General features: G+C 43.8%; 1 protein-coding gene across 16 annotated transcripts in view; it reads right to left on the minus strand.

Moving 5' to 3' along the window:
• The window catches only part of TENM3 (teneurin transmembrane protein 3), a 1704102-nt gene that overhangs the window by 1002313 nt on the left and 674337 nt on the right, over positions 1-27452 (minus strand). For all 16 annotated transcript variants that reach the window (XM_073643373.1, XM_073643362.1, XM_073643479.1 and 13 more), the window contains one exon: positions 19450-19728. In XM_073643373.1, the coding sequence (XP_073499474.1) occupies positions 19450-19728 (279 nt within the window). The remainder of the gene's footprint in view (positions 1-19449; positions 19729-27452) is intronic.

A 27452-nucleotide genomic window follows, 5' to 3' on the forward strand; every position in this document is an offset into this window, starting at 1 on the left:
TCGCACCATCTAAACGTGGGGGCTATTAAAGTTTCACATTTTTCAGTGTTTGCAAAGTGTGGCTATTTTGAAGAAGAGGAGTTCATTTTGCTTTTGTTTCCACTAGTTAGTAATCATACTAAGACAAGAAATAAAAGAAGCAGAATTCTATCAATATACCTACAAATTCATATCAATGTACAGTACAGACCAAAAGTTTGGACACACCTTCTCATTTAAAGATTTTTCTATATTTTCATGACTATGAAAATTGTACATTCACACTGAAGACATCAAAACTATGAATTAACACATGTGGAATTATATACTTAACAAAAAAGTGTGAAACAACTGAAAATATGTCTTATATTCTAGGTTCTTCAAAGTAGCCACCTTTTGCTTTGATGACTGCTTTGCACACTCTTGGCATTCTCTTGATGAGCTTCAAGAGGTAGTCACCGGAAATGGTTTTCACTTCACAGGTGTGCCCTGTACGGTTTAATAAGTGGGATTTCTTGCCTTATAAATGGGGTTGGGACCATCAGTTGTGTTGTGCAGAAATCTGGTGGATACACAGCTGATAGTCCTACTGAATAGACTCTTAGAATTTGTATTATGGCAAGAAAAAAAGCAGCTAAGTAAAGAAAAACGAGTGCCCATCATTACTTTAAGAAATCATGGTCAGTCAGTCTGAAAAATTGGGAAAACTTTGAAAGTGTCCCCAAATGCAGTTGCAAAAACCATCAAGCGCTACAAAGAAACTGGCTCACATGAGGACCGCCCCAGGAAAGGAAGACCAAGAGTCACCTCTGCTTCTGAGAATAAGTTTATCCGAGTCACCAGCCTCAGAAATCGCAGGTTAACAGCAGCTCAGATTAGAGACCAGGTCAATGCCACACAGAGTTCTAGCAGCAGACACAACTCTACAACAACTGTTAATAGGAGACTTTGTGCAGCAGGCCTTCATGGTAAAATAGCTGCTAGGAAACCACTGCTAAGGACAGGCAACAGGCAGAAGAGACTTGTTTGAGCTAAAGAAAACAAGGAATGGACATTAGACCAGTGGAAATCTGTGCTTTGGTCTAATGAGTTCAAATTTCAGATCTTTGGTTCCAACCACCATGTCTTTGTGCGACGCAGAAAAGGTGAACGAATGGACTCTACATGCCTGGTTCCCACCGTGAAGCATGGAGGAGGAGGTGTGATGGTGTGGGGGTGCTTTGCTGGTGACACTATTGGGGATTTATTCAAAATTTAAGGCATACTGAACCAGCATGGCTACCACAGCATCTTGCAGCGGCATGCTATTCCATCCGGTTTGCGTTTAGTTGGACCATCATTTATTTTTCAACAGGACAATGACCCCAAACACACCTCCAGGCTGTGTAAGGACTATTTGACCAAGAAGGAGAGTGATGGGGTTCTACGCCAGATGACCTGGCCTCCACAGTCACCAGACCTGAACCCAATCGAGCTTTTTTGGGGTGAGCTGGACCGCAGAGTGAAGGCAAAAGGGCCAACAAGTGCTAAGCATCTCTGGGAACTCCTTCAAGATTGTTGGAAGACCATTTCCGGTGACTACCTCTTGAAGCTCATCAAGAGAATGCCAAGAGTGTGCAAAGCAGTCATCAAAGCAAAAGGTGGCTACTTTGAAGAACCTAGAATATAAGACATATTTTCAGTTGTTTCACACTTTTTTGTTAAGTATATAATTCCACATGTGTTAATTCATAGTTTTGATGCCTTCAGTGTGAATGTACAATTTTCATAGTCATGAAAATACAGAAAAATCTTTAAATGAGAAGGTGTGTCCAAACTTTTGGTCTGTACTGTATATCTAAGAACATATTTTGGAGAGGCTGGTAAATCGAGCCTTGCTGTATACTTGAATGTTAGACTCATCAACTTACCAAATATCATTGAAACCCCAACAGAAAAGAACTAATGGGAAATCTTAGGGTTAAATCAAATACATAATTAGAATATGAAACTAAAGGGAGTGCAGCTTACACTGCAGACACCATTAAACAATAAAATCACACGGTTCAACCTAATGTTTCAGTTTATGGCTTGCTTTAATTATTTATAAATTGGTATGCGGAGATCCGGTGCATCAGCTCTACAAATGCTGCTAGACTGTGGAGGCGAAACCATTTAAAAAACCCACAACTCTAGGAGCAATCCTGTACTTTCTAATAAAAGGCAGAGGGAAAAACGTGATATAGTTAGTGAGATCAGAAATGCTGCAGTCTACCTCTACTGCATAGAGATATAGATGTGCTGCATTGAAAAAATACTATCCGTCTACGAAAGAAACCAATAGTTAATTGTATGTGAAAACCCCAGGTCCTAGGTTTTACTGCCAGATAATGTCATTGAATTTAATGTAAGAGAAGTACCCATATTGTATGCCAGCTCTATACAAAACATGGCATAATTCACTTTATTTAAAGTACAGTCTGGTTCACCCAACCCAGGATTATAAATGGTAGAAGGCTATCGACTGGATGAGCCAATTGCTGACCGATGATGTCCCAGATGTGCTCGATGAGAGATAAGTCGGGAGACACTGCAGGCCATCGAGGCTGCTCACAGTAGAACAAGCCACAAGCTTTCTCTATCGATGAGGCTGATCGAGGGCTTGTTTTTTGCACGGTGAGTCATTTTTATTGACACAAATTTAGTGGGCATACGATTCTTTGATTGCTTATAATTAATTTTTTGGGGGTAAGGTGGGCAAAAAAAGCAATTCTGGCATTTTTCTTTTTTTTTCCTTTTTATGGCAGGTTAATTAATTCCATATTTTATAGAAATCGATCAGACTTTTTACATTTTTTTACTTTCTTTTTAACTGGGGAAAAGGGGCGTGATTTGAATTTTTTAATTATTTTTTTATTATTTTAAAAATGTTTCTTTTTTTTTTTTTTTTAAGTCCCATGAGGGGACTTGAACCTGTGATTGTTCGATTGCTTATACTATATATTGCGATACCATAAGATTGCAGTAATAAGTTAAAGTTAAAATCTTTGTCTTCTTTGGAGCTCAGTCTATAGCTGAGCTTCACAGTAGGATCGGGATGACAACGATGGCGGTCTTCAGCAGACACTCGGCTGTCAGAGTAGCCCATTGGTCATCTGCGATCGCATCCACCAGCATTAAATGTCTAACAGCCACAGTCGTAATTCGCCGTCAGCCGCGGTTGTTAGAGACATATGCCGTGTATGTATTATCTGCCCCGTGCGGAGGGAACTAAGCACCTGAGCCCCCTTCACATGTGAGGACCCCTTCCCAGTATGTGAATACAACATCCTTTTGCTGGAAGTGTTTATCTTTGCATTTAGGAAACAAATGAACGATGAAATAAAAATGTGTGTGAAGGTGTGCATAGCCGATGTCACAATGTGACGGGGTGCCTGAAAAATACTATTCCGTGGTTACATTCCCAACATCAAACGTTAGTGCAAAGAGCTTCAAACCTGTAAATCTATTCAGAAAAATTAATTTAAGACGTTATTAACCAAACACAATCTGTTAATGGACCTACTCCATCAACAAATTAAAGCTTTCAAGCAAATTAGCACTCCAAAATTGTATCAATGCTCCATAAAAAGGTGGTAAAATTCTTCCCTAAAACTGTAATATTGAATTATGGAGTCCTGTCTGCTTTTGTATTATAGATGCCACCATACAATGTTTCATTTCAGAACAGAATGCCTCTGACATAAAGAATGTAATTGAAAATGTCACTTTGAGGTACACAAAGTTAGAGAGAATCTGTCACCAGGTTTTTGCCATTTAATCTGATAACAGTATAATGTAGAGACAGAGACCCTGATTCCAGCGATGTGTCACTTATTGGGCTGTACTGTAGTTTTGATAAAATCAAACTTTTATTAGTAGGACAATCAGAGGACTAGTAACCTGCGGCCATGTAGTCTTCCATATTCACGAGCTCTGTATAACCCCACCCCCACCGCTGATTGGCAGCTTTCTGTGGATACTGTGCATAGGCAATCAGTGCTGTGGGCGGAGTTATACATAGCTCAGCATTCAGAGAACTGATAGATCTGCAGCAGATGAAACAGGGATTTTATTAAAATGACAACAAGCAGCCAAGTAAGCATTCCCGCTGGAATCAACACTTATATTATAATGCTGTCAGATGGGGTAGCAAAAACCTTGTGATAGATTACCTTTAAAGGGAATCTGTCAGCAGTATTTTGCTATGTAATCTGAAGACAGGAGGAGATAGGGGCTAAGACACATATTTCAGTGATGTGTCACTTATTAGGCTTTGTGCTGTTTTTACTTACAATGAAGGTTTTATCATCTGGGGATTATCACTGCTCAGACTCGGTCTCATGTGCCTTCTAGACTGACCACACCCCCAGTACTGATAAGCAGCTCACTGTCAATACACAACATACACAGAAATCTGTGGTGTGGGCGGGGGCAGCTTTCTGAGCTCTGCTACATACTACATCTAAAACTCTGACTGTGTCAGAATGGCTGCACCCTGTAAGTGATATATTGTTCGATTCAGGGTCTCTTTTCCTATATCATTCTGCTCTCAGATTACGAAGCAAAATCCTGGGGACAGATTTCCTTTAAAGTGTGGCCTAAAAGATTTCTTAGGGGCCATACTGAGTATCTATACAAAGCATACCTGTAATATATTCATCTGCAGGATATCTGTTAGTTTGTCCTTTCAGCCATGTGATAGTAGAACTGCTTGGCGGGTGTACAAATCTTAATAAAGATATAACTGTATATGTCTTTAAATGCTATTGAGTTATACTCAATTATTAGTATTTTCAAGCACCACTCCAGCGTTTGTTTTTTTTTTTTATTTCCTCCCCGGAGTGGTATCACTAATATAAGTTCCCTGCCCCTAGTAATATACTTACCAGTCACTGTCTTCTGCTCTTCCCAGTGCTGCTCCGGTCCCGCTCCACCATCTGATGACTGACCGGAAGTCAGAGGTAACGGTCACAAGCGCTCAATGTAAGTCTATGAGAGCCACGCTCTGACTCTCATAGATTGGTATTGAGAAGTGACGTCCGGCTCATCCAACACTTGAGCGATCCGGCAGGTCACAAACTGCAGAAGACTGACTGGAGCGGAGCTGAGAACAGAAGAAGACGGCAGCTGAAATAATATATTATTAGGGGCAGGGAATTTACATTAGTGCCACCACTCCGGTGGTGAAATAAAGAAAATAATGCCGGAGTGGTGATTTAATCACCTAGACCCCTTTGCATTATATTTTACTACAAATTATTAAAAAAATAATAATATTGATTTATAATACATTACAAATGTAGCAGCGTCGAGTTTGTAATTTGCGCAGTTCATTGCAGTATCACAAATTCCTCGTGTCATCTAGATATGTGAGTAAATTAGTTATGATGATGCATTTAATACTCAGAGAAATGTCCCGCTCAGCTCCGCTTCGTCTGTATGATAATCCACTATCTGCACATCTTCCTGTCTGTAAGGTCTTACCTTTGCATATATAAGACATCTGACTCTGAGGAGCCAAGTCCTGTGTTTAGATACAGCGCCTCTGTGGATTTTAATTGCACTGTAATCCATTTCCCCAAAGTACATCAAAGGCCACACTCCTCTCTTTACTGTGATTTCAATTACTCTCATCAGCCAGAAAGTTTAAAGCATGATCAAATTTGTTCTTCAATCACTTGAGCAGTGTTAATAAACTATTCTGTATGCTCACTCATCCATCCTAGGATTTTGTAACTTCTTTGAGATGTCTTCAAGAGGAGCATAGAAAGACATCTTTGATTGCAAACAGGCCCTGGGGATAAACTTTATCACCACTTGCTTTAAACCTCCGCTGAGGATAACAGGTGACATGCGCAATCCCCTCCGGCCCACCCTGTTTCCCCACAAAGAGAACTTTGAAACAACAGACAAACAAAATCCTACTAATTCTCACAGCGTTTTAAGTCTCTCCTGGCGGAGTTACGGCTCTCTCGCTTCCTCTATTGAAGTACGACGCAGGTCTTCATTGAACGACTCCTGGATTAGTTTGGAAACCGTTCTTTCTGCTATGTCAATAGAGACCATGGCACAGCTATAATTGATGGGGTACTTAGAAATAAACCCCTTCACTGTTTGGAATTCCTTTAAGGAACAAATGAATAAGAGGACTAAGTGGTTCTTAACAAAGGATGATCTTGAAGCAGGAATTTGGCTACCATTCATTTCTCAGAGAGATTTTTTATTTTTTTTACAGCACTTACACCTGGGCATGCTTTGAACGGTGGCATTATAAGATGTAGAGACCTCCTGCATGCTGAAGTACTTACTAGTTCAGTTTCCAGCATTTATATTCCCAGAAAATAGCCGCTAAGTCTCGGAGTTCCCACGGGTCATTGGGACGATGATGTGATTTCCCATTGGATAACTGATCAAACATCTGTGAGCAATAAGTGGAAACTATACTGGGGAATACAAAGAATAGTGTGCTGAACACAGGAGGACTCCGTCCATCCAGACTATACAACTGATGGGAATGCCACGCTAATCCTTTAATAGACGTGCACTCATGTGCTGCATGGGGCTGGAGAACTCGCCCAGCTGTGAAAGTTTGACTATGGATCCGGAAAAGAAAATATATGTATGTATAAGTGTGAGAATATAGTTCTATACACATGGTACAAAATCTATTATCCATCCATCTATCTATCTCAATATCTTTCTATCTGTAGTATCTATCTACAGTATGTATCTACAGTATCTATATTATATTTATCTACAGTATCTATCTATCTACAGTATCTATCTACAGTATCTATCTATCTACAGTATCTATTATCTATCTATCTACAGTATCTATCTATCTATGCTATCCATCCATCTACAGTATCTACATATCTATCTACAGTATATATCTACAATATCTATCTATCAACAGTATCTATTATCTATCTATCTATCTACAGTATCTATCTACAGTATCTATCTATCTACAGTATCTATTATCTATCTATCTACAGTATCTATCTATCTATCTATGCTATCCATCCATCTACAGTATCTATCTACAGTATATAGCCATCCATCTACTTACAATATCTGTCTATCAATATCTATCTATCTATCTATCTATCTATCTATCTATCTATCTATCTATCTATCTATCTATCTATCATCTCCCTATCCATTGTCTTTGCTGCTTACAAGAAAAGAAAAGGTAGTAATTGTATTGTAGTATAATCTGGAATCTAAAACAGAATTCTGAGCAGAGATGATCAATTTTTCTGTTAGACTATTTGGTACAGTTGAAAATATCATGATGTTGTTACCTGTGGAGTTACATATATGAATAATCTATATATATAATCGTCTTATCGTGCAGAGCTATAATGGGCAACAACACACACCCGCTTTATGAACTGTTTGCGAAACAGAAGAGCACATTCAGCAATCGCCTAATACAACTAAGGTGTAAAAAGGAAAAATACAGGAGATCGTTTGTTCCAACAGCTATGGGGGTGTTTAACAAATGTCTGAAAAGCAATGTCTAAAGCATTCCAAATGTTATGTTATTATATGTGTCATGTTCGAGATCTGTGTTCTGCTGCTGTGATACCGCAATTTCCTCCGGGATAAATAAAGTATATCTTATCTTATCTTATCCCGTCTGACTGTCTGTCTGTCTGTGTGTCTGTGTGTCTGTCTGTCCAGGAAATCCCGCGTCGCTCATTGGTCCGGCAGCGGCCAATCAGCGCCGCGGGATTTCTGAAAAAAGATGGTGGCCGTTAGCGGCTCAACTGCGGGACGGAGCATAGCGGCGATGCAGCCGGGAGATGAGCGCCGCGAGGCGCTCATCTCCCGGCCGGCAACAGCAGAAGGAACCCGACCGCCGGACCCATCTGCGGGACGGAGATGCAGCCGGGAGATGAGCGGCGCGAGGCGCTCATCTCCCGGCCGGTATCAGCGGAAGGACCGCCGGCGCCGCTGACCTCCATGCGGAAGGGAGGACCGGGGAGCGGCGCTGCGGGTCGGGATACTTCTGCTGCGAGCGCCCGCTATGTCCCGAGTTCTCGCAGCGTAAGTAGCCGCACAGGCAGCGCCTCTCCCCGGTCCTCACCAAGACGATTCGATGATTGGTCGCGGTCTTCGGACCCGACCAATCACTGATCTTAGCGCAAAACGTTAACACCGCTGTGCTGATTGGTCGCCGACGCCGCCCGCGACCAATCACCGATTTGGGCGCCACATTTAAATATCGGCCGCGACCAATCAGCACAGCGGTGTTTAAATGTGGAGCCAAGATCGGTGATTGGTCGCGACCGATATTTAAATTTGGCGCCCAAATCGGTGATTGGTCGCGGGCAGCGTCCGCGACCAATCAGCACAGTAGTGTTTCACTTTGGCCGCAAGATCAGTGATTGGTCGCGGGCCAAGTCCGCGACCAATCAACGATTTGTGCGGCACATTTAAATACCGGCCGCGACCAATTGGATGTCAGCGCCGCTCCCCGGTCCTCCCTTCACGCCCTAGCTGCATGGATGTCAGCCGCGCTGCCTGTGCGGATACTTCCGCTCCGAGAACCCGGGACATGAGCGGGCGTTCGGAGCAGCAGTATCCCGACCCGCAGCGCCGCTCCCCGGTCCTCCCTTCACACCCTAGCCGCTGATGTCCCCACAGTATCCGCATCGTGTTATAAAGATCCGGACATTTGTGTTACAAATCGCTGATTGGTCGCTGGCGCTGCCCGCGACCAATCACCGATTTTGGCGCCAAATTGAAATATCGGCCGCGACCAATCACCGATCTTGGCTCCACATTTAAACACCGCTGTACTGATTGGTCGCGGACGCTATTTAAATGTGCCGCCAAAATCGGTGATTGGTCGCGCCCAGCGTCGGCGACCAATCAGTACAGCGGTGTTTAAATGTGGAGCCAAGATCGGTGATTGGTCGCGGCCGATATTTAAATTTGGCGCCAAAATCGGTGATTGGTCGCGGGCCAAATGTCCGGACCTTTGTAACACCATGCGGATACTGTGGGGACATCAGCGGCGAGGGTGTGAAGGGAGGACCGGAGAGCGGCGCTGCGGGTCGGGATACTTCTGCTGCCCGCGACCAATCACCGATTTCGGCGCCACATTTAAATAGCGGCCGCGATCAATCACCGATCTTGCCGTAACATTTAAACACTGCTGTGCTAATTGGTCGCGGACGCCAGCCGCGACCAATCAGCGAGATTGGCGCCAAATTTAAACAACGCTCTGCTGATTGGTTGAGGCCGCCGGCAGCGACTAATCAGCGATTTTGGCGCCAAATTTAAACAACGCTCTGCTGATTGGTTGAGGCCGCGGGCCGGCGACCAATCAGCGATTTTGGCACCAAATTTAAACACCGCTCTGCTGATTGCTCGCGGCCGGCGACCAATCAGCAGTATTGTCGCCAAATTTAAACACCTCTTTGCTGATTGGTCGCGGTCGCGACTAATCAGCGATTTTGGTGCCAAATTTAAACACGCTCTCCTGTCCTCACTAACACGGTTCGCTGATTGGTCTCGACCGCCGCCCGCGACCAATCAGCGAATTTGGTGCAAAATTTAAACACCGCTCTGCTGATTGTTCGCGACTGGCGGCCGCGACCAATCAGCGAGATTGGCGCCAAATTTAAATACCGCTCTGCTGATTGGTCGCAGCCGCCATCCCCGACCAATCAGCGAGATTGGCGCCAAATTTAAACAACGCTCTGCTGATTGGTCGCGGCCGCCATCCGCGACCAATCAGCGAGATTGGCGCCAAATTTAAACAACGCTCTGCTGATTGGTTGAGGCCGGCGACCGCGACCAATCAGCAGAGCGGGGTTTAAATTTGGCCCCAAAATTGCTAATTAGTCGCGGCTGACGGCCGCGACCAATCAGCAGATCGTTGCTTAAATTTTGCGCCAAAATCGCTGATTGGTCGCGGCCAGCGGCCACGACCAATCAGCGATTTTGGCGCCAAATTTAAACCCCGCTCTGCATCGCTCTGGTGATTGGCGCCAAATTTAAACACCTCTCTGCTGATTGGTCGTGACTAATCAGCGATTTTGGTGCCAAATTTAAACACGCTCTCCAGTCCTCACTATCACGGTTCGCTGATTGGTAGCGGCCGCCGCCCGCGACCAATCACCGATATTGCCGCCAAATTTAAACACCGCTTTGCTGATTGGTCGCAGTTGCCGAACGCGACCAATCAGCGATTTTGGCGCCAAATTTAAACACCGTTCTGCTAATTGCGCCCGGTCGGCCGCATACATATTCAAGAATACCCGATGCGTTAGAATCGGGCCAACATCTAGTAATAATAATAATAATAAAAAGTTGTGATCTAGATAAAGCCTGTGAAATGCCTAAGATTTCCTCAGTTCCCCCGCAGTATCAACCTCCATGTATCTCTTCTGTCCCAGTGTTATGATCTTAACATAAAAAAGTTTTATTGCTCTCAATAAGAGAAACACAATCAGAGTTTTGCAGTTATGATACCTTTAATGTCTAACTGAAATAAAAGAAATGATGGCTGACAGCCAGCTTTCCCGGCTATCGAGGTCTCTTCATCATCTTGAGTTTTTTGGAATTTCTCTGAGCATTGCATTGTCTACCCTTTAGGCAAATTTGCTGGTATTGTCAAGTTGTCAATTGTCGTGAATGTTTGCGAATAATCTTTCTGTTTGTAGAATGATGGAATTTTTTTTCAAAACGGCCTTGTAACTCTTTTCAGATTGATAGACAGCATCAATTACTTCTCCAAGATCATTGCTGTCGTCTTTCCTCTGTGATTGTTTTAACACACATCTGGAATGGCCAAGACTAGCAAACTGCCAACACTTCTACTTTTATAGAGATGGTCACACTTACTGATAAACAATTAATCCAGGGTATTTGATTACTAGCATCTAACTGCTACTTATAAGCAGGGCCAGCGTTAGGGCAGGACAGACTAGACATTGGCCTAGGGCCCCCCCTCCCGGCAGGGCAGACTAGACATTGGCCTAGGGTCCCCCCTCCCTGAGAGTCTGAAGAGCTTCAGGACCTTTGGTGAAGGTGTTCCATTGAAAGACGAGCGTGCAGTGAAGGACAAGAGCACCTGCCACTGAACCTCCCCCATCAGAGTGATAGAAGCGCTCACTGGCCAGTGCTCCTGTCCTCCTGCACTGAGTCTGATGGGGAGGGGGAGCCAGAGACCCGGCACCAACCGAGCTGAGCTGACAGATAAGTTCTACTGTATCCACCTGTGTGCTGTGCTACTCCTGTCAGCCTCCTCTTGCTCCTGTCAGCCTCCTCCTGATACTGTCAACCTCCTCCTGATACTGTCAACCTCCTCCTGATACTGTCAGCCTCCTCCTGATACTGTCAGCCTCCTCCTGATACTGTCAACCTCCTCCTGATACTGTCAGCCTCCTCCTGATACTGTCAACCTCCTCCTGATACTTTCAGCCTTCTCCTGATACTGTCAGCCTCCTCCTGATACTGTCAACCTCCTCCTGATACTGTCAGCCTCCTCCTGATACTGTCAACCTCCTCCTGATACTTTCAGCCTTCTCCTGATACTGTCAGCCTCCTCCTGATACTGTCAGCCTCCTCCTGATACTGTCAACCTCCTCCTGATACTGTCAACCTCCTCCTGATACTGTCAGCCTCCTCCTGATACTGTCAGCCTCCTCCTGATACTGTCAGCCTTCTCCTGATACTGTCAGCCTCCTCCTGATACTGTCAACCTCCTCCTGATACTGTCAGCCTTCTCCTGATACTGTCAGCCTCCTCCTGCTCTAGTCGGCAGTCCCAGCAGAGGAGAGGGCAGGGAGGTGTCTGCTGGGACAGCGCTGCTGTGAGCAGCAGAGGCTGCAGCTCATATTGTAGAACATCTTCAGTCCCTTCAGCATACAGCACTGTGTGTATGTGAGGTGTGTGCAGTGTGTGCTGTCTGTGAGATATCTGTATGTGTTTATATGAATGTTTGTTGTCCTGCATACATGTGCTATGTGTAATGTGTGTATCTACTGAGCATTTCTTGTGCAGCATGTGTGTACCTTGTGTGAGCCATGTACCATGTGTACAAATGTGTGCACCGTGTGTACAAGTGTGTGCCGTATACATGTGTGTATGTTTATATATTTTATTGCATTATGCTAACTTGTATATATTTTAATAGTATATGTAGATGGTCGGGTATAGCCACACAGTGGCAGTATGTGACACACAGTGTGTTTGTGTGTGTGTGAGATCCACATTTATAAGGTTATGTTTACACTGTCAGGAGCCACCTGCAGCGCAGACACTGCGGAATAGCTGTGCGGCTTCCGCCCTCATTTTGCAAATGAGCGGCGCCATTTTTTTTTTTTCATGCGGCCTTTCCTCATAGATGTTAGTCTATGGGGAAAGTCCACATGCAGACCTGCAAGAGAAATGGACATGCGGTAGATCTGAAAGATGCGCTGTATGTCAGTTTCCCCGGGTGCACGGAGACGCATAGTGGACATTGGATTTCTACAAATCCCATCCACTATGCTGTAACATCGTGCCGCTGTGGGTTTGACGCTGCATAGACACTCAGCGGCTCCTGACCATGTGCTCATACCCTCAATCCCGGTAATGCAGACAAAAGCCCATAGGTGTAAACATGTTGGCAATCGTCCAACGAATGAGCAAAATGCTGCTCATTCATCGGGTGATTGGATTATTTATGGCAGAACAAAATCCTTGTTCTCAGCAGCACATCGCCCGGTGTAAACTGCAGAAGTGCTGCTGATAACATGATGCTGTATGGGGACAGATTGATCTACTAGTGATCATTCTGTCCCCATCATTCTTCCTCAGCCGGTGTAAAGAGGCCGGGAAACAAGCATTGAACGACTTCAATACTGTCGATCGTGCTTGTTTAATGGCCTGAACTCCGCGCATGTAAATACAACCGAAATGTTTGACTGTGATGGTGCAATATGTGAGCATTTAGGGCCACACATTAAACTTTTGCCCAGGGCCCCACTTTGCCTAAAACCAGCCCTGCATAAGCTTAACTCCTATAGAAGCAAAGATACTTTTACAAGTTATTGATTCATGGGGTGTACTTCATTTTTGCACACACAGCTCTTGCATTTTGCCCAGTCTTTGTTAAATAAATAATTACATGGTGCAATATGTCATGTGTATTTCATCTGAGGTTGTATTTACCTAATTGTAAGAACTTATAGGGACAAGATGTTATTTCATAGCTATTAAAGGGGTTGTCCACTACTCGGTCAACCCCTTCTTAACCACCATATTCCTCTCACCTTCAGTGAAATTGAACATTGGCGCCAGGTTTCCACCAGGTTATGTCACATGAGCCCTGCAGCCAATAAGTGACCGCTAATGGTCTGCTTCACTCTCATTTCCTTCAGACTAAACTGACATCTAGAAGAAGTGAGATCTGTTGCTGCTCCCTGACTTTCTCCGGATGTCAGCTATGTCCAAAGGAAGTGAGAGTGAAGTGGCCCATGCGATCCTCAGAGAGTCGGCGCTGCAGGTGGGTACAGGCTGTTACTGTTTTACGTGAAGGTTAGAGATGAGCGAACCTGAACTGTAAAGTTCAGGGTTCGTACCAGATATCTAGTGTCCAGTGCTGAATTCCGAACACGGACTTCTCCCGGAAGTCTGTTTTAGTGTTCGGAGTTCGGATGGAGAGAGATATTCTGTAGGGGTACTCTGCTTCCTTTAGCAGCCTCCTAGCCCTTACTACAACCATTTTACAGCACCAAAGTTCAAGTCCACATTAATTTCTATAGGGTTCGGATTCAAGTTCGGATAGCGTTCTGGTATACGAACCGAACTTTGGACAAAAGTTTGGTCAAACCCAACAAACCCGAAAATCCATGGGTCCGATCATCCCTAGTGAGGGAATATGATGATTGAGGAGAGATTGTCAGAGCAAAAAACAACTTGCATTATGATAAGTTCCAAAACTAACTTGTATCTACAATGCAGATATTGCATGTGATCACGGGTACAGCAGAATCCCACCATTTTATTTTACAAAAAAGGGATGAGTGCAGATCAGAAAGCAAAAATCTGTTTGTGCCTCCTCTGAAGCAGGGCTGCGTCTCACAGCTAGCACAACATATGATGGCGTTACCAGGGGGCTTTACCAGGTTCTGATCAGGCAACAGAAGGAAATGAAAACCCTGTTCTGACTGTATTGTGATGATTTATTTCACCACGTAGAGGGCAGTGTAACCCATTTGCTGCCATGTATGTTAGCTGGAAGGATTGGAGAGTGCAGAGTCCTGTGCTCGCCGTTTCATGCTCTACAAATTGATAGCAGTAGAAATAAGCAATGTTTCTGTATACTGCTACAGTTTTAATATTAGGAAAAAGGAATAACTGGTGAGGTCCGGGTGAATTGTGTATTGTAACATATTGAACAGTACTATCTCTGTGTCTCAGTGTAAATATAACATCAGATTACGTTCAAATTGTAAATGATCATCATAATTTGTGCCACAAAAGTGGTGTAAATTCCGCCAGAAAAGTACGACAGCCCCAAGATAGAGTAATATTTCTTACACAGGCGCAAGCCAGGTGTAAAATACACCAAAATCATTAGGAGGCGTGTGCTTCTTAATGAATATGACGTATCTTATTCCAGTGCACTTTTCATTAAGACTGGAGGCAAAAATGCCAGTCTAATGAATAGGGGCCTAAGAACAAATCAGTCTGAGTTAATGTGCCCAAGGTTGTCCTGCAATAGCTGTTCAACTTAGAAAAAGTTAAAGGGAATCTGTCATCAGGTTTTTGCTATGTAATCTGAGAGCAGCATGATGTAGGTGCTGAGACCCTGATTCCAGTCATGAGTCACTTACTGGTCTGTAAAGAAAAAATGCACTACTTCAAACCAAGTCTAAGAATGCAATGTGCGTTCGAAACGCATTTGGTTACAGCATGATGTTTCCTCATGTCCCCCCACACACCTAGATTGTCAGTGCGTACCATCACCTACCTTACGTTTCCCCCCTTTGTAAACGTCTACAATACAGGATACTTTTTATGTGTTACCTGGATTGGAAGCTGAATCACTCTTTTCCTTTTTAGTTCCTGGGCTGTGTTTTGTATCAATAAAATTAGTATTTTATCAGCAGGAGATTTTCACTTCAGGACTAGGTGTCTCCTGGCATGTAGTCCTCTTACTCTGTGCAACCCCACCCACAAGCACTGATTAGCAGCTGTCAATGTACAGTGTACAAAGAAATCTGCCAATCAGTGATGTGGGTGGGGTCATATAGAGCTCAGCATTCTGAGCACTGCTAGATCTGAAGCAAAAGAAACCATGACTGTATCAAAATGACAGCAAGCAGCCCAGCAAGAGACACACTGCTGGAATCAGGGTCTTAGCCCCTACAGCATGATGCTGTAAGATTACATAGTAAAAACCTGGTGACAGATTGTCTTTAAAGGCCAAAAAATATTTCCATCTGAAAACCAAATACATGGATGCATGTATCCATACAGTATGTAATACAGAAAAGAGACAGACAGGCTTTATGACATATGGAATTGGTCAGGTTTTCTTAACCATTCAGGTAACTGGGACACATTGGTCTAATTTCAGATGGTTTAAAAGAAAGAGACTGTCTTTGTTGCCCATAGCAACTAATCACACTGGTTGATATGGGCAGTTTTGGTCAGTTTCAGAACTCTCACCCATCGTTTTACATCTACTTAAAGGGGTTTTCCTGTCATTTGGTGAAAGTCTGCAGTCAATCCATATCACTGCAGTGTTCTGAATCCTCACAGTGCGTATAATGCATACTGTCAGGATTATCTGGTGTAGCTGCCGAGACTGGGCGGTCACATGACCACAAGTCTGATATTTGCATACATGCGGTCACATGCCAAATAGACATGCTTGACCTCGCTCTATACTAGTGAATTGAGAGCAGTAACAGCAGAGGATCGTGACAGCGTGCGGTGCACACCCTGTAAGGATTCAGAAGTCTGCAGTCACATAGATTGACTGAAGACTTTCACCACAAAACCGGAAAAACCCTTTAATGATCTTTTCATATGTAGTCCTGTATCTAAGAAAAAAGGTTTCCTTATAATCACAGATTGGATTTTTTTCTTTAAAGGAAATATTTCATTAGTAGTTTAAATCATGCTTTTAGGGTAAATGTACTTAAAAAAAACAATATTCCAAATCCCTATCTATCTATATAAAAAAAAAGAGATCAGATATCTTGCAATTTTCTCATTGACCACTAGACTCATACGTCCTGTTCTGTACAAATGACTTTTCATCAGTTCCATAATAATAACAATGAAAGGTAACACCTCGAAATACAGAAGCCAACAAAGAATCATCAGCTCGCCTCCTCCTCCTCCCTTCACATTAACCTTGGCCCAGAAAACTGTCCTGTACAAGCCAATGAGTCAGAAACTGTCTACACGTGGCGGCATGTACAGAACAGGAAGGGTAAATCTAGCATGAGGTTTAGTGGCTAGTGTAAAAATAGCAACATTTTAGAGATATTTGTTAAAGTAACTAGAAATCATTTAACATGATTTTCTGATGACAAATTCTCTTTCGGAGCAGTGAATAGATGGGACAGTGCTGAACTAGTGAATATATACTGATCTACTTTAAAGGGTTATTTCTTAGATGATTATTCACTATTCATATGACTAGGACAGTTGATAACGTACCAATCTCAGGTGGTCAAACCGTCAGGACCTCAGCAATCCCGAGAATGGGACTCTGGAAACAGAGAAACAAATTCCACAGGGCCCTGTCTTGAATGGAGTGGAGATGTGCATGCTCGATCTCCGCTCTGATCATTGTCTATGGCACTGCCTGAAAAATCCAAATAGTGCGCTCAGATATTTCCAACAGGTATGAATAGAGCAGAGTTCGATCACGTGCACCTCCTCTTCTTTCTAGACAGCACTTTGCAGAACTTCATCTCTATGTTCCAGAGCTCCATTCTCAGGTTCTCTCCGGGTCCCAGCGGTCAAATTCCCAACAATCAATAAGAGATCCCTAATGCCATAGATAGGAGATACATTAACTGACTATTTTTTGAATAACCCTGTAACATGGCCTTCCACTCTATCACTGAAAAGTGACTATATATTTGTGATGTGTCGTCACGCTGACCTGTGCCTTCTGATGCTTCTCCTCTTAGACCCGTATTCTGTTCCTCATGCATCCAGGATAGCCCCCACAGTGGTAGAAGGAGCCTAGAAAGCACAGGAAAGGCAGAAGAGGGGTAGTTCAGATGTACCACTGTGTTCTCCATGCCCCCAGCGGACGCCATCTTGGATGCAGAAGAAATGGAAAGCTGACCACATCATAGGAGGAAGAAGAGGGCCAATGCAGGGCACCAGGAGGAGTGACTACGCCTAGCAACAGTGCCAGGGTGGAAGGTCATTTTAAATTATGGCCTCATTTTTTCAATATATATTAAATATTTTAATATATTAAAAAAAGTTTATGAAAATATCCACCAAATGAATTTATGTTTAAGTAATTGCTTACATGTTTGCTGTAGAAAAACAAAGCAAATATTTTCCGTAAATACATACAGTAGTAGCAGAGGCAAGTTTTTAATTTTGAAAAAATGTAATATTGTTTTTGCAACTGGTAAACTCAGCCCAAGTCAGAGACATTAGGAGTATAACTATGAGAGGTCCAAAGGGCCCTTCTCCTTGGGCAGTTGGTAGCCATGCTAGAGATTTTGTACTGGGACTCAAGAGCTTCAAGTTATGTCTCGGAAAGTAACATAAGCTCTGCTACATATCAGATATGTATATACAGTGGGGGAAAAAAAGTATTTAGTCATCCACCAATTGTGAAAATTCTCCCACTTAAAAAGATGAGAGAGGCCTGTAATTGACATCATAGGTAGACCTCAACTATGAGAGATAAAATGAGAAAACAAATCCTGAAAATCACATTGTCTGATTTGGAAAGAATTTTTTTTCAAATTTTGGTGGAAAATAAGTATTTGGTCAATTATAAACAAGAAAGATTTCTGGCTCTCACAGACCTGTAACTTCTTCTTTAAGAGGCTCCTCTGTCCTCCACTCATTACCTGTAGTACTGGCACCTGTTTGAACTTGTTATCAGTATAAAAGACACCTGTCCACAACCTCAAACAGTCACACTCCAAACTCCACTATGGTGAAGACCAAAGAGCTGTGAAAGGACACCAGAAACAAAATTGTAGCCCTGCACCAGGCTGGGAAGACTGAATCTGCAATAGGCAAGCAGCTTGGTGTGAAGAAATCAACTGTGGGAGCAATTATTAGAAAATAGAAGACATACAAGACCACTGATAATCTCCCTCGATCTGGGTCTCCACATAAGATCTCACCCCGTGGGGTCAAAATGATCTCAAGAACGGTGAGCAAAAATCCCAGAACCACACGGGGGGACCTATTGAATGACCTGCAGAGAGCTGGGACCAACGTTACACAGGCTACCATCAGTAACACACTACTCCGCCAGGGACTCAGATCCTGCAGTGCCACACGTGTCCCCCTGCTTAAGCCATTACATGTCCGGGCCCGTCTGAAGTTTGCTAGAGAGCATTTAGATGATCCAGAAGAGTATTGGGAGAATGTCATATGATCAGATGAAACCAAAGTAGAACTGTTTGGTAGAAACACAACTCCGCGTGTTTGGAGGAGAAAGAATGCCGAGTTGAATCCAAAAAACACCATACCTACTGTGAAGCATGGGGGTGGCAACATCATGCTTTGGGGCTTTTTCTGTGCCAAGGGACCAGGACGACTGATCCGTGTACATGAAAGAATGAATGGGGCCATGTATCGTGAGATTTTGAGTGCAAACCTCCTTCCATCAGCAAGGGCATTGAAGATGAAACGTGGCTGGGTCTTTCAGCATGACAATGATCCCAAGCACACTGCCAGGGCAACGAAGGAGTGGCTTCGTAAGAAGCATTTCAAGGTCCTGGAGTGGCCTAGCCAGTCTCCAGATGTAAACCCTATAGAAAACCTTTGGAGGGAGTTGAAAGTCTGTGTTGCCCAGCGACAGCCCAAAAACATCACTGCTCTAGAGGAGACCTGCATGGAGGAATGGGCCAACATACCAGCAACAGTGTGTGCCAACCTTGTGAAGACTTACAGAAAACGTTTGACCTCTGTCATTGCCAACAAAGGATATATAACAAAGTATTGAGATGAACTTTTGTAATTGACCAAATACTTATTTTCCACCAAAATTTGAAAAAAAAAATTCTTTCCAAATCACACAATGTGATTTTCAGGATTTGTTTTCTCATTTTGTCTCTCATAGTTGAGGTCTAACTATGATGTCACTTACAGGCCTCTCTCATCTTTTTAAGTGGGAGAATTTGCACAATTGGTGGCTGAATAAATACTTTTTTTTCCTTGCTGCAGTCTAAGAATCTATCTATTAATACAGATATATATGTATTAATGACTTACCAGTTTCGCTGTCAGACTTGTTCTCGTGCTCTGTGTCAGTCAGTGTCAGAGCAGAGTTGGAACGACTGGATAGACAGGAACTGCGGCCGGATTTCACTCCTCTTCCCCAAAGTCTCATTGCATGTTCTGGAGACATGACCCCTTCATTTTCAGTCTCAGCATCTGAACCTGCACTGATAGAGTAACCCCTATGTGGAAGCCCCATATCTGCACAGAACGCCAGTCCCCGACGAGATGCTGGTTCACAGATGCCTAGCTGCCGCAAGGTGAAGTTCTGCCCTGAGAGGGGAAAGGAGAAACAAGTAGAGAAAGAGAAGAAAAAAAAAAGAAACAGAAAAATTTTAGTTACTTTTTCCTAAAACCTTGGAAATACTCATTGTCTTTAACACTAAACTTTCTCAGGTATCAAATGTGGTATTTTGAGTAAGATTCATATGTTACGGTCAAGTAGATCCTTTTGTCGCAGGCACTTTGCAGGCTTTGTGTTACATTCTTTCTGATGTCAACCACTTAAAGAATTTAAGAATGTCTCTCAGGTGTCAAGAGAGCCCAAAACAGCAAACAAGCAATGCACGGTCAATGCAACACATGAAAAGGAGTCAAATTGACAGGCCACTGCTTTATAGGTGTGCGGAAGAAGAAGAAAGGGAGATGGAAGTGGTTTACCAGAACAAAGCAATGCACGACTATTATTTATTATTTTATTATTGTATAATTGTATGTTATTATTCTCATACAAAAGGAATATTAGATTCTTGAGAGAGGATACATAGAAAGAGTATATATTTATGTAATACTTTCAATGTCAGCAGGGCAAAATGGTCAATTATTAATGTTATCATCGCAGAATATCTACTCAGTGCATTAAGATACTATAGCCATATAGAAATATTATTGTGATGGATGCTATGCATGCAAAATAGGTAAGCAAGGCTGATGGGTTATGCTAAATCCTGCCATACTCTGATGAAGTATGCATTATATGCATTATTAAGTTCTTGAAAATAGCTTTTATGTACACCTTTTTGCACACGTGGTAAGAAATATTTATTTACTTATGTTTATTCTTACATTTCGATAAAATGTGATGTCAGAACGCAGTGAAAGAGAACAAAAGGAATGACTGAATCTCTCTGGTAATGGTAGAAACTACTGGAATTCTGCACAAAACACAAAAGAGTGCCCCCAATGGTGCTCTACCACCAACATGAAACACCTGCATCTGCTAACGGCTTTGGATACCCTAAAGTGCTCTATACAAATTAGAAAGCCAAACGATTGCTCAGTTAACAGCTATCTCTCCCGACTCTGTTTCTTCAGACTGCAACCCATCCTGATATGTGACTAGGATAGACCACTGGTTAAATTACGAGATGTCAGCCTTTTTATTCCATTCTTGGATTATCCCTTTAAATTATGTCACAGTAAAATTTAGTAATATATGGCCTAGGTAATAAATACTGTAGATAGATAGTCATGAAGAGGCCTTCTTTAGGAGATTCACACAGGTCCTACTCTTAGGATTATGGTGTGGGGTGGCATAATGTGCAGCAGCCAAAACACTTGAGTCTTTATTCCAGGTACACTAATAATGTGCAGCAGCCAAAACACTTGAGTCTTTATTCCAGGTACACTAACAGCTTGGTCATGAAACCAGTGGCACGACCATTTCTCCAAAGAATCCCATGAGCCGTTTTTAAACATGACATTGCCAGGCCACATAATGCTCCTGCTACTGCAAGCAGCCTATGTGGCCTAAACTTGCTACCATGGTGGCAGCATCTTCAGACTTGTCTCCCATTGAGACCATCTTGGACATTATTGCCTGGCAGTGGCAAAGGGAACTGCCAGCAGAGGATTTTGATGATTTGTGTACCAAATTCATTCAGCATGGCAGAGCATTCCTCGGACAAGCATTAATAGCAGCCAAGACGTGTAAGTCCATGCATTTTTGAAATCGGATTTGGTAGTAAATAAATTGAGATATTTTTAAAATTTTGTTTCCGCTTTTTCATCATTTGCATTTCATTAAATTAAAATCCTTTGATTTCCATAATTCCACAATGTTTTCTTTTTGATGCTGCAATGTCAATTTTGTGGACTGAATAGAAAGAAAGAAAGATGACTGATACATTTTTTAAACCATAATTTAGTGTAGAATGTAAATTTGCTTGGACTTTTCATACAAGTCTGGATTGTAAAAAAATGTTGCATTTAGTGGTAGAATCTGACAATCTGCATAGATTTAACTCCTTAACGACCACCGATATGCCTTAAAACGGTAGCCGTTAACAGGCCTTATTCCCTCATTGTCATTTTAAAACGAGAATCGCGAATAAGGCTGTAGGGCCCCCCTGGGTTCGGAAATTCTCCGGGGTCTCAGTTACCGGGGGTAACTGAGACCCTAGAGGACATGATGGCTGGTTTTTCCCAGTCCCCAATCACGTGATCACCGTTATTCAGTAAATAACAGCAATCACAAAAAAAAGTGTGCCCACGGTTACAATTATTCCTCTCTCCTCTGACATGATATACATGTCAGAGGAGAGAGAAATGATGCCCCCATGCCCACCTGGTACCTCCACCATCACCCGGATCTCCTGATCCATCATCTTCCTGTAAAAAAAAAATGGCGGGCGCATGCGCCCGCCGAGATCTGCCGGACGGTTCCCAGCAACAATAGGGAATTTTTCCTATTGGCTCCTTTTGATCACTGTCATAGGGTCTATCACAGTGATCAAAAGCAAAAAAAGTGTAAATCAAATCCCCCCTTTGTCACACCCTTAGATAAAAATTCTAAAATATTTTTTTTTCCATTCTTTGCTGTTAGGGTTAGGATTAGGGTTGGGTTAGGAGGATTATGGTTAGGGTTTGGTTAGGGTTGGGTTGGGGTTGTGTTAGGGTCAGGGTTGGGGTTAGTGTTGGGGCCATATGCGGGCATTCCACGCATGTTTTTTTGAGTGTCAAACAGCCGTGAAACGATCAGGGTGGGGACTCGAGCATCTCACTCGAGCACCTGTGATACTAGGTACATACCTAAGCACCCAAGGCAAACTCATGTAGTGAGCACTTCTGGGGTCCATTTTCTCCTCTTACCCTTGTGAAAATAAAACATTTGGGGCTAAAAGATCATTTTTATGGAAGAAGTTTGATTTATTTTCACGGCTCTACATTCTAAACTTCTGTAAAGCACCTGGGGGTTAAAGGTGCTCACCACACATCTAGATACATTCCTTGATGGGTCTAGTTTCCAAAATGGGGTCACTTGTGGGGGATTTCCACTGTTTAAGCACATCAGTGGTTCTCCAAACGCGACATGGTGTCGGCTCTAGATTCCAGACAATTTTGCGTTCAAAAAGTCAAATGGCGCTCCTTCCCTTCCGAGCCCGGCCGTGCACACAAACAGTGGTTTTCCCCCACATATGGGGTATCGGCATGCTGAGGAGAATTTGCATAACAAATTTTGTGGTCCATTTTCTCTTGTTACCCTTGTGAAAATAAAAAAATTGGGGTCTGAAGTAAAATTTTTGTGAAAGAAGGTAAATGTTATTTTTTTCCTTTCACGTTGCTTCAGTTCTTCTGTGAATCATGTGAAGGGTTAACAAACTTCTTGAATGTGGTTGTGAGCACCTGGAGGGGTGCAGGTTTTAGAATTATGTCACTTTTGCATATTTTCAGTCATGTAGACCCCTCAAAGTCACTTCAAATGTGATGTGGTCTCTTGTAACCCTTACACACGAGGTCAAAATTGTTGGTACCCCTCGTTTTAAGAAAGAAAAACTTACAATGGTCACAGAAATAACTTGAGTCTGACAAAAGTAATAATAAATTAAAAATCTTTGAAAATGAACAAATGAAAGTCTGACATTGCTTTTCAAGCCTCCTTCCACAGAATTTAAAAAAAAATTAAACTCATGAAATAGGCCTGGACAGAAATGATGGTACTCTTAACTTAATATTTTGCTGAACAACCTTTTGAGGCAATCACTGTAATCAAACGATTCCTGTAGCTGTCAATGAGACTTCTGCACCTCTTGACAGGTATTTTGGCCCACTCCTCATGAGCAAACTGCTCCAGTTGTCTCGTGTTTGACGGTTGCCTTTTCCAGACGGCATGTTTCAGCTCTTTCCAAAGATGCACAATAGGATTTATGTCAGGGCTCATAGAGGGCCACTTCAGAATAGTCCAATGTTTTCCTCTTAGCCATTCTTGGGTGTTTTTAGCTGTGTGTTTTGGGTCATTATCCTGTTGAAAGACCCATGACCTGCGACTGAGACCAAGCTTTCTGACACTGGACAGCACATTTCTCTCTAGAATCCCTTGATAGTCTTGAGATTTCATTGTACCCTGCACAGATTCAAGACATCCAGTGCCAGATGCAGAAAAGCAGCCCCAGAACATAACAGAGCCTGCTCCATGTTTCACAGTAGAGACAGTGTTTTTTTCTTGATATGCTTCATTTTTCCATCTGTGAACATAGAGGTGATGTGCCTTGCTAAAAACTTCCATTTCTGTCTCATCTGTCCATAGGACAGTCTCCCAGAAACTTTGTGGCTTGTCAACATGTAGTTTGGCAATTTCCAATCTGGCTTTTTTATGATTTTTTTTCAACAATGGTGTTCTCCTTGGTCGTCTCCCATGAAGTCCACTTTGGATCAAACAACGACGGATGGTGCGATCTGACACTGATGTTCCTTGAGCTTGAAGTTCACCTTTAATCTCTTTAGAAGTAGTGTTGAGCCACCCCCGTGTGTTCGCCAAACTGTTCGTCGAACTGTTCGTCGAACACCTTCGAACACCGTTAAAACCAATGGCAGGCAAACAAAAACACATAGAAACACATAGAAAACACCTTCAAAGGTGTCCAAAAGCTGACAAACTGCTCAGAAGACACAACTAACACATGGAAAAGTGACAAGTACATATAGTCATGCGAAAAGAAAAGAGGTGGAGGAGTAAAAGGAGGGGGAGACACAGATATAGGCATGTCATGCCCTTCTAAAATCCAAAAAGTGAGAAGCCGACACGTTCAGTCCGCTCCTGCCCGTGCCACCTCCGCGTCGCTGGGTTTGTGCCAGAGCCGCGGTGAACCCTGACGGCCAGCCCCCCTCTCCCAATACTGGTGCCTGTCCGCTGGTGGGTCGAGCGAGCCCCCCTGTGGTGGAGGCAGCTCTAAGCTTTTTAATTTAAATTGTCTCTCTAATTTGAATGAATACACTTTAAATCCATTTACAAGGATCTATTGGAGGGCAAGTCTCATGCCAGCAGCCGCGTAATTCCAGCTCCAGTAGCGTCCACTAAAGCTGCTGCAGTTAAAAAGCTTTTATAAGGATCGAGCTCGGCTGTCCACCGCAAGGCATCCTACTGCCAGTCCCAGCCCTTATGCCTTGGGGTGCCTCCTGATGCTCTTCACTGAGTATCCCGTGGTCCCGAAGCATTTCCTTTGAAAAAATTAAGTGTCCAAACTACAGGTGGTGTAGCTTGCTTAACAGCTGGGATAATCCGCTGACTAACAGACACTGCTACTAGGCACAAAGTATTTCCTGGGCTAGATGCAGTTAAAAATTTGTAATTAGATACTCTCATTGGATGCTGAGAAAGCATTCCATAGAGTCTCCTGGCACGCCATATATGATTCTCTTAAAAAGCTTGGGGTAGGGGTCTAGGGGACCCTTTTATAGCCAAAATCACGGCCCTGTATCGCAATACGTCACCTAGGCTGAAGATAAATGGAACTGTAGCACCCTGAGGGCTCGGTTGCTACAGAGGTATTGCACCTCACCCAGAGGTGTGATATCTCACTCTCAGGTAAGGATGTAGTGTGGATCAGGACCCGACACCTGCATGCATTACACCACATTGCCGTGGGGCAGGGCGACCAATATGCCCCTGAGATGGGCACGACAGTCCCTGTCCCTGGCTGGAGTGGGGGGAGGGAACACTGAGGAAGGGGAACCCTGTAGTGCAGGAGCAGGGAGGAAGCAGTTCCTGGGTGCATTGAGAAGGGAGTATAAAAGGTGGGCACCATCTTAGCTCAGTGCAGAGAAGTCTGAGCAGAAGTGGCAGGGAGCAGGGGCTCTGCATGAGCTCTGCTCCGGAGGCGGGCCTAGTAACAGAGGCCCAGGCCTGGAAGAGGGAGAAGGAAGGAAGAGGAGCGGAGAAGGCTCCAGGAACGAGGAACGAAGGGATCCCAGGGGTGCGGACGGGCGAGTCGCCACCGCACGCCCGAATCCACCTGCGTGGAGGGGTCAGGCCAAAGGGGGAGACGGGTCCCCGAAACTAGTGGAGGCAGGAAACGACCCTCAGCTAGAAACAGGAGGCTGTGACATTTTATGTGGCGCAGCCCCTCGCTACACCCGCTAGGAAGGCACCACATAGGGTCAGGGAAACTGGCGCCAAGTTTACCAAGAGGAGGCCCGAGGCAGCCGGACAGAAGGGTTGGTAAGAAAGGCCAGACAAAGGACACACAAAGGGGGTCCTGTGAAGCGCTCCAAAGTTATCTGGGAGCTGTCTGAGCCCCTCACCTGGTGAGCACAGTACGACGTGGGCAGCCGTTACCTGCAGACGTGGTCTGGATAATAAGAACTGTGAGTAAAGGCCCTGGACTGCATCACTGACTCTGTGTCGTTACTGCTGCTGCCCTGCACCATCACCCCCATCCTCCGCATACACTGCCCTGAGGCTATACTCATCCCGTGGGGAGTTATGCTACGCTCTGCTGCACCCACAACACCAGCCTCAGCGGTCGGCCCTGGAGCGGCGGTTCACTCTGACCGCAATCCACGGGTGGCGTAGTCGGACATTTAAACATCAAAACCACATAAATAGTTCCGCCACTGGTTTGACCGCCCTGAGCCACGGAACCGGGTCGCCGCCACGGAGACTACAACCACCAGCATCCACCAAAAAGGGTCCGGCTCCGGGTGTCCCAAGGCCCAGGGGGCGCGTCAGAACATTTTCATCACCTTTCACAATCACCAATGGGACAAGGCAGGGATGTTCTCTGTCCCCTCTCTTATACATCCTAGTGACGGAGCACCTGCTCTCATCAATTCGCCATAACCCCAATATTAGGTGGATTGAGGTGGGAGGCACCGAGTACAAGTGCTCTCTATTTGCTGATGATGTCCTAGTATATATCACTCAATCACATATATCCATCCATGCTGTTATGGCTGAAATAGATCACTTTGTTACATGGTCAAATTTTAAAATCAATGCAGCGAAGTCTGAGGCCCTCGATGTCTCCCTCCCCAAATCCATATAGGATTCCATCCAGTCCAACTTTCCCTTTGCCTGGCCCTCACAGGGTATCAAATACTTAGGAATTCCTATTCATAGAGACCTCTCCCATCTATGTTATCTTAATTTTGGGCCCTTTATTGAACAACTCCATACAGACCACGGTTGGCAAGTTAGAACTGTAAGATTCACTACGTGAACCACTGGGGTTTTGTGGAAAAGCACATGTACACTGTGTTCCAAATTATTATGCAAAAAGTGTTTAGGAGTGATAAGGGAAGAATTTGTTTGTTTGTCAGTTAAACTCATTGATGGTGATGTGTGTCAGGGCTCTTTATATCACTGTAAGCAATTGCAGACACCTGTGCTAATTAGTTTGGCAGGTGTGTCCAATGAAAGGCAAGACTACTTAAGAAGGCTGTCTCACATTATTAAGCAGCCTACATTTTCTGCCAAAATGGGAAAGAAAAAGGATGTGTCGGCTGCTGAGAAGCAACAAATTGTGGAGTGTTTAGGTCAAGGCATGACTACAATCAACATTGTGCGATGATCAGGATGAAGTGTCTTGGCAATCAAGAAGTATGTAGCTGATTCACAGTACACACGTGTGCATGCTGATAAGGGCAAATTGAGGACTCTTTCCTACAGGCAATTACGTCAGGTTGAAAGAGCAGCGGCAAAAAAGCCTTGTCATAGCAGCAGACAAGTTTTTGAAGTTGCTGGTGCCTCCAACGTCCCCCGAACAACAAGATGCAGGGTC

Source organism: Phyllobates terribilis, unplaced genomic scaffold, assembly GCF_046119375.1.
Source record: "Phyllobates terribilis strain yellow unplaced genomic scaffold, ASM4611937v1 Scaffold_1__5_contigs__length_1240528914, whole genome shotgun sequence".
Lineage (NCBI taxonomy): Eukaryota > Metazoa > Chordata > Amphibia > Anura > Dendrobatidae > Phyllobates > Phyllobates terribilis.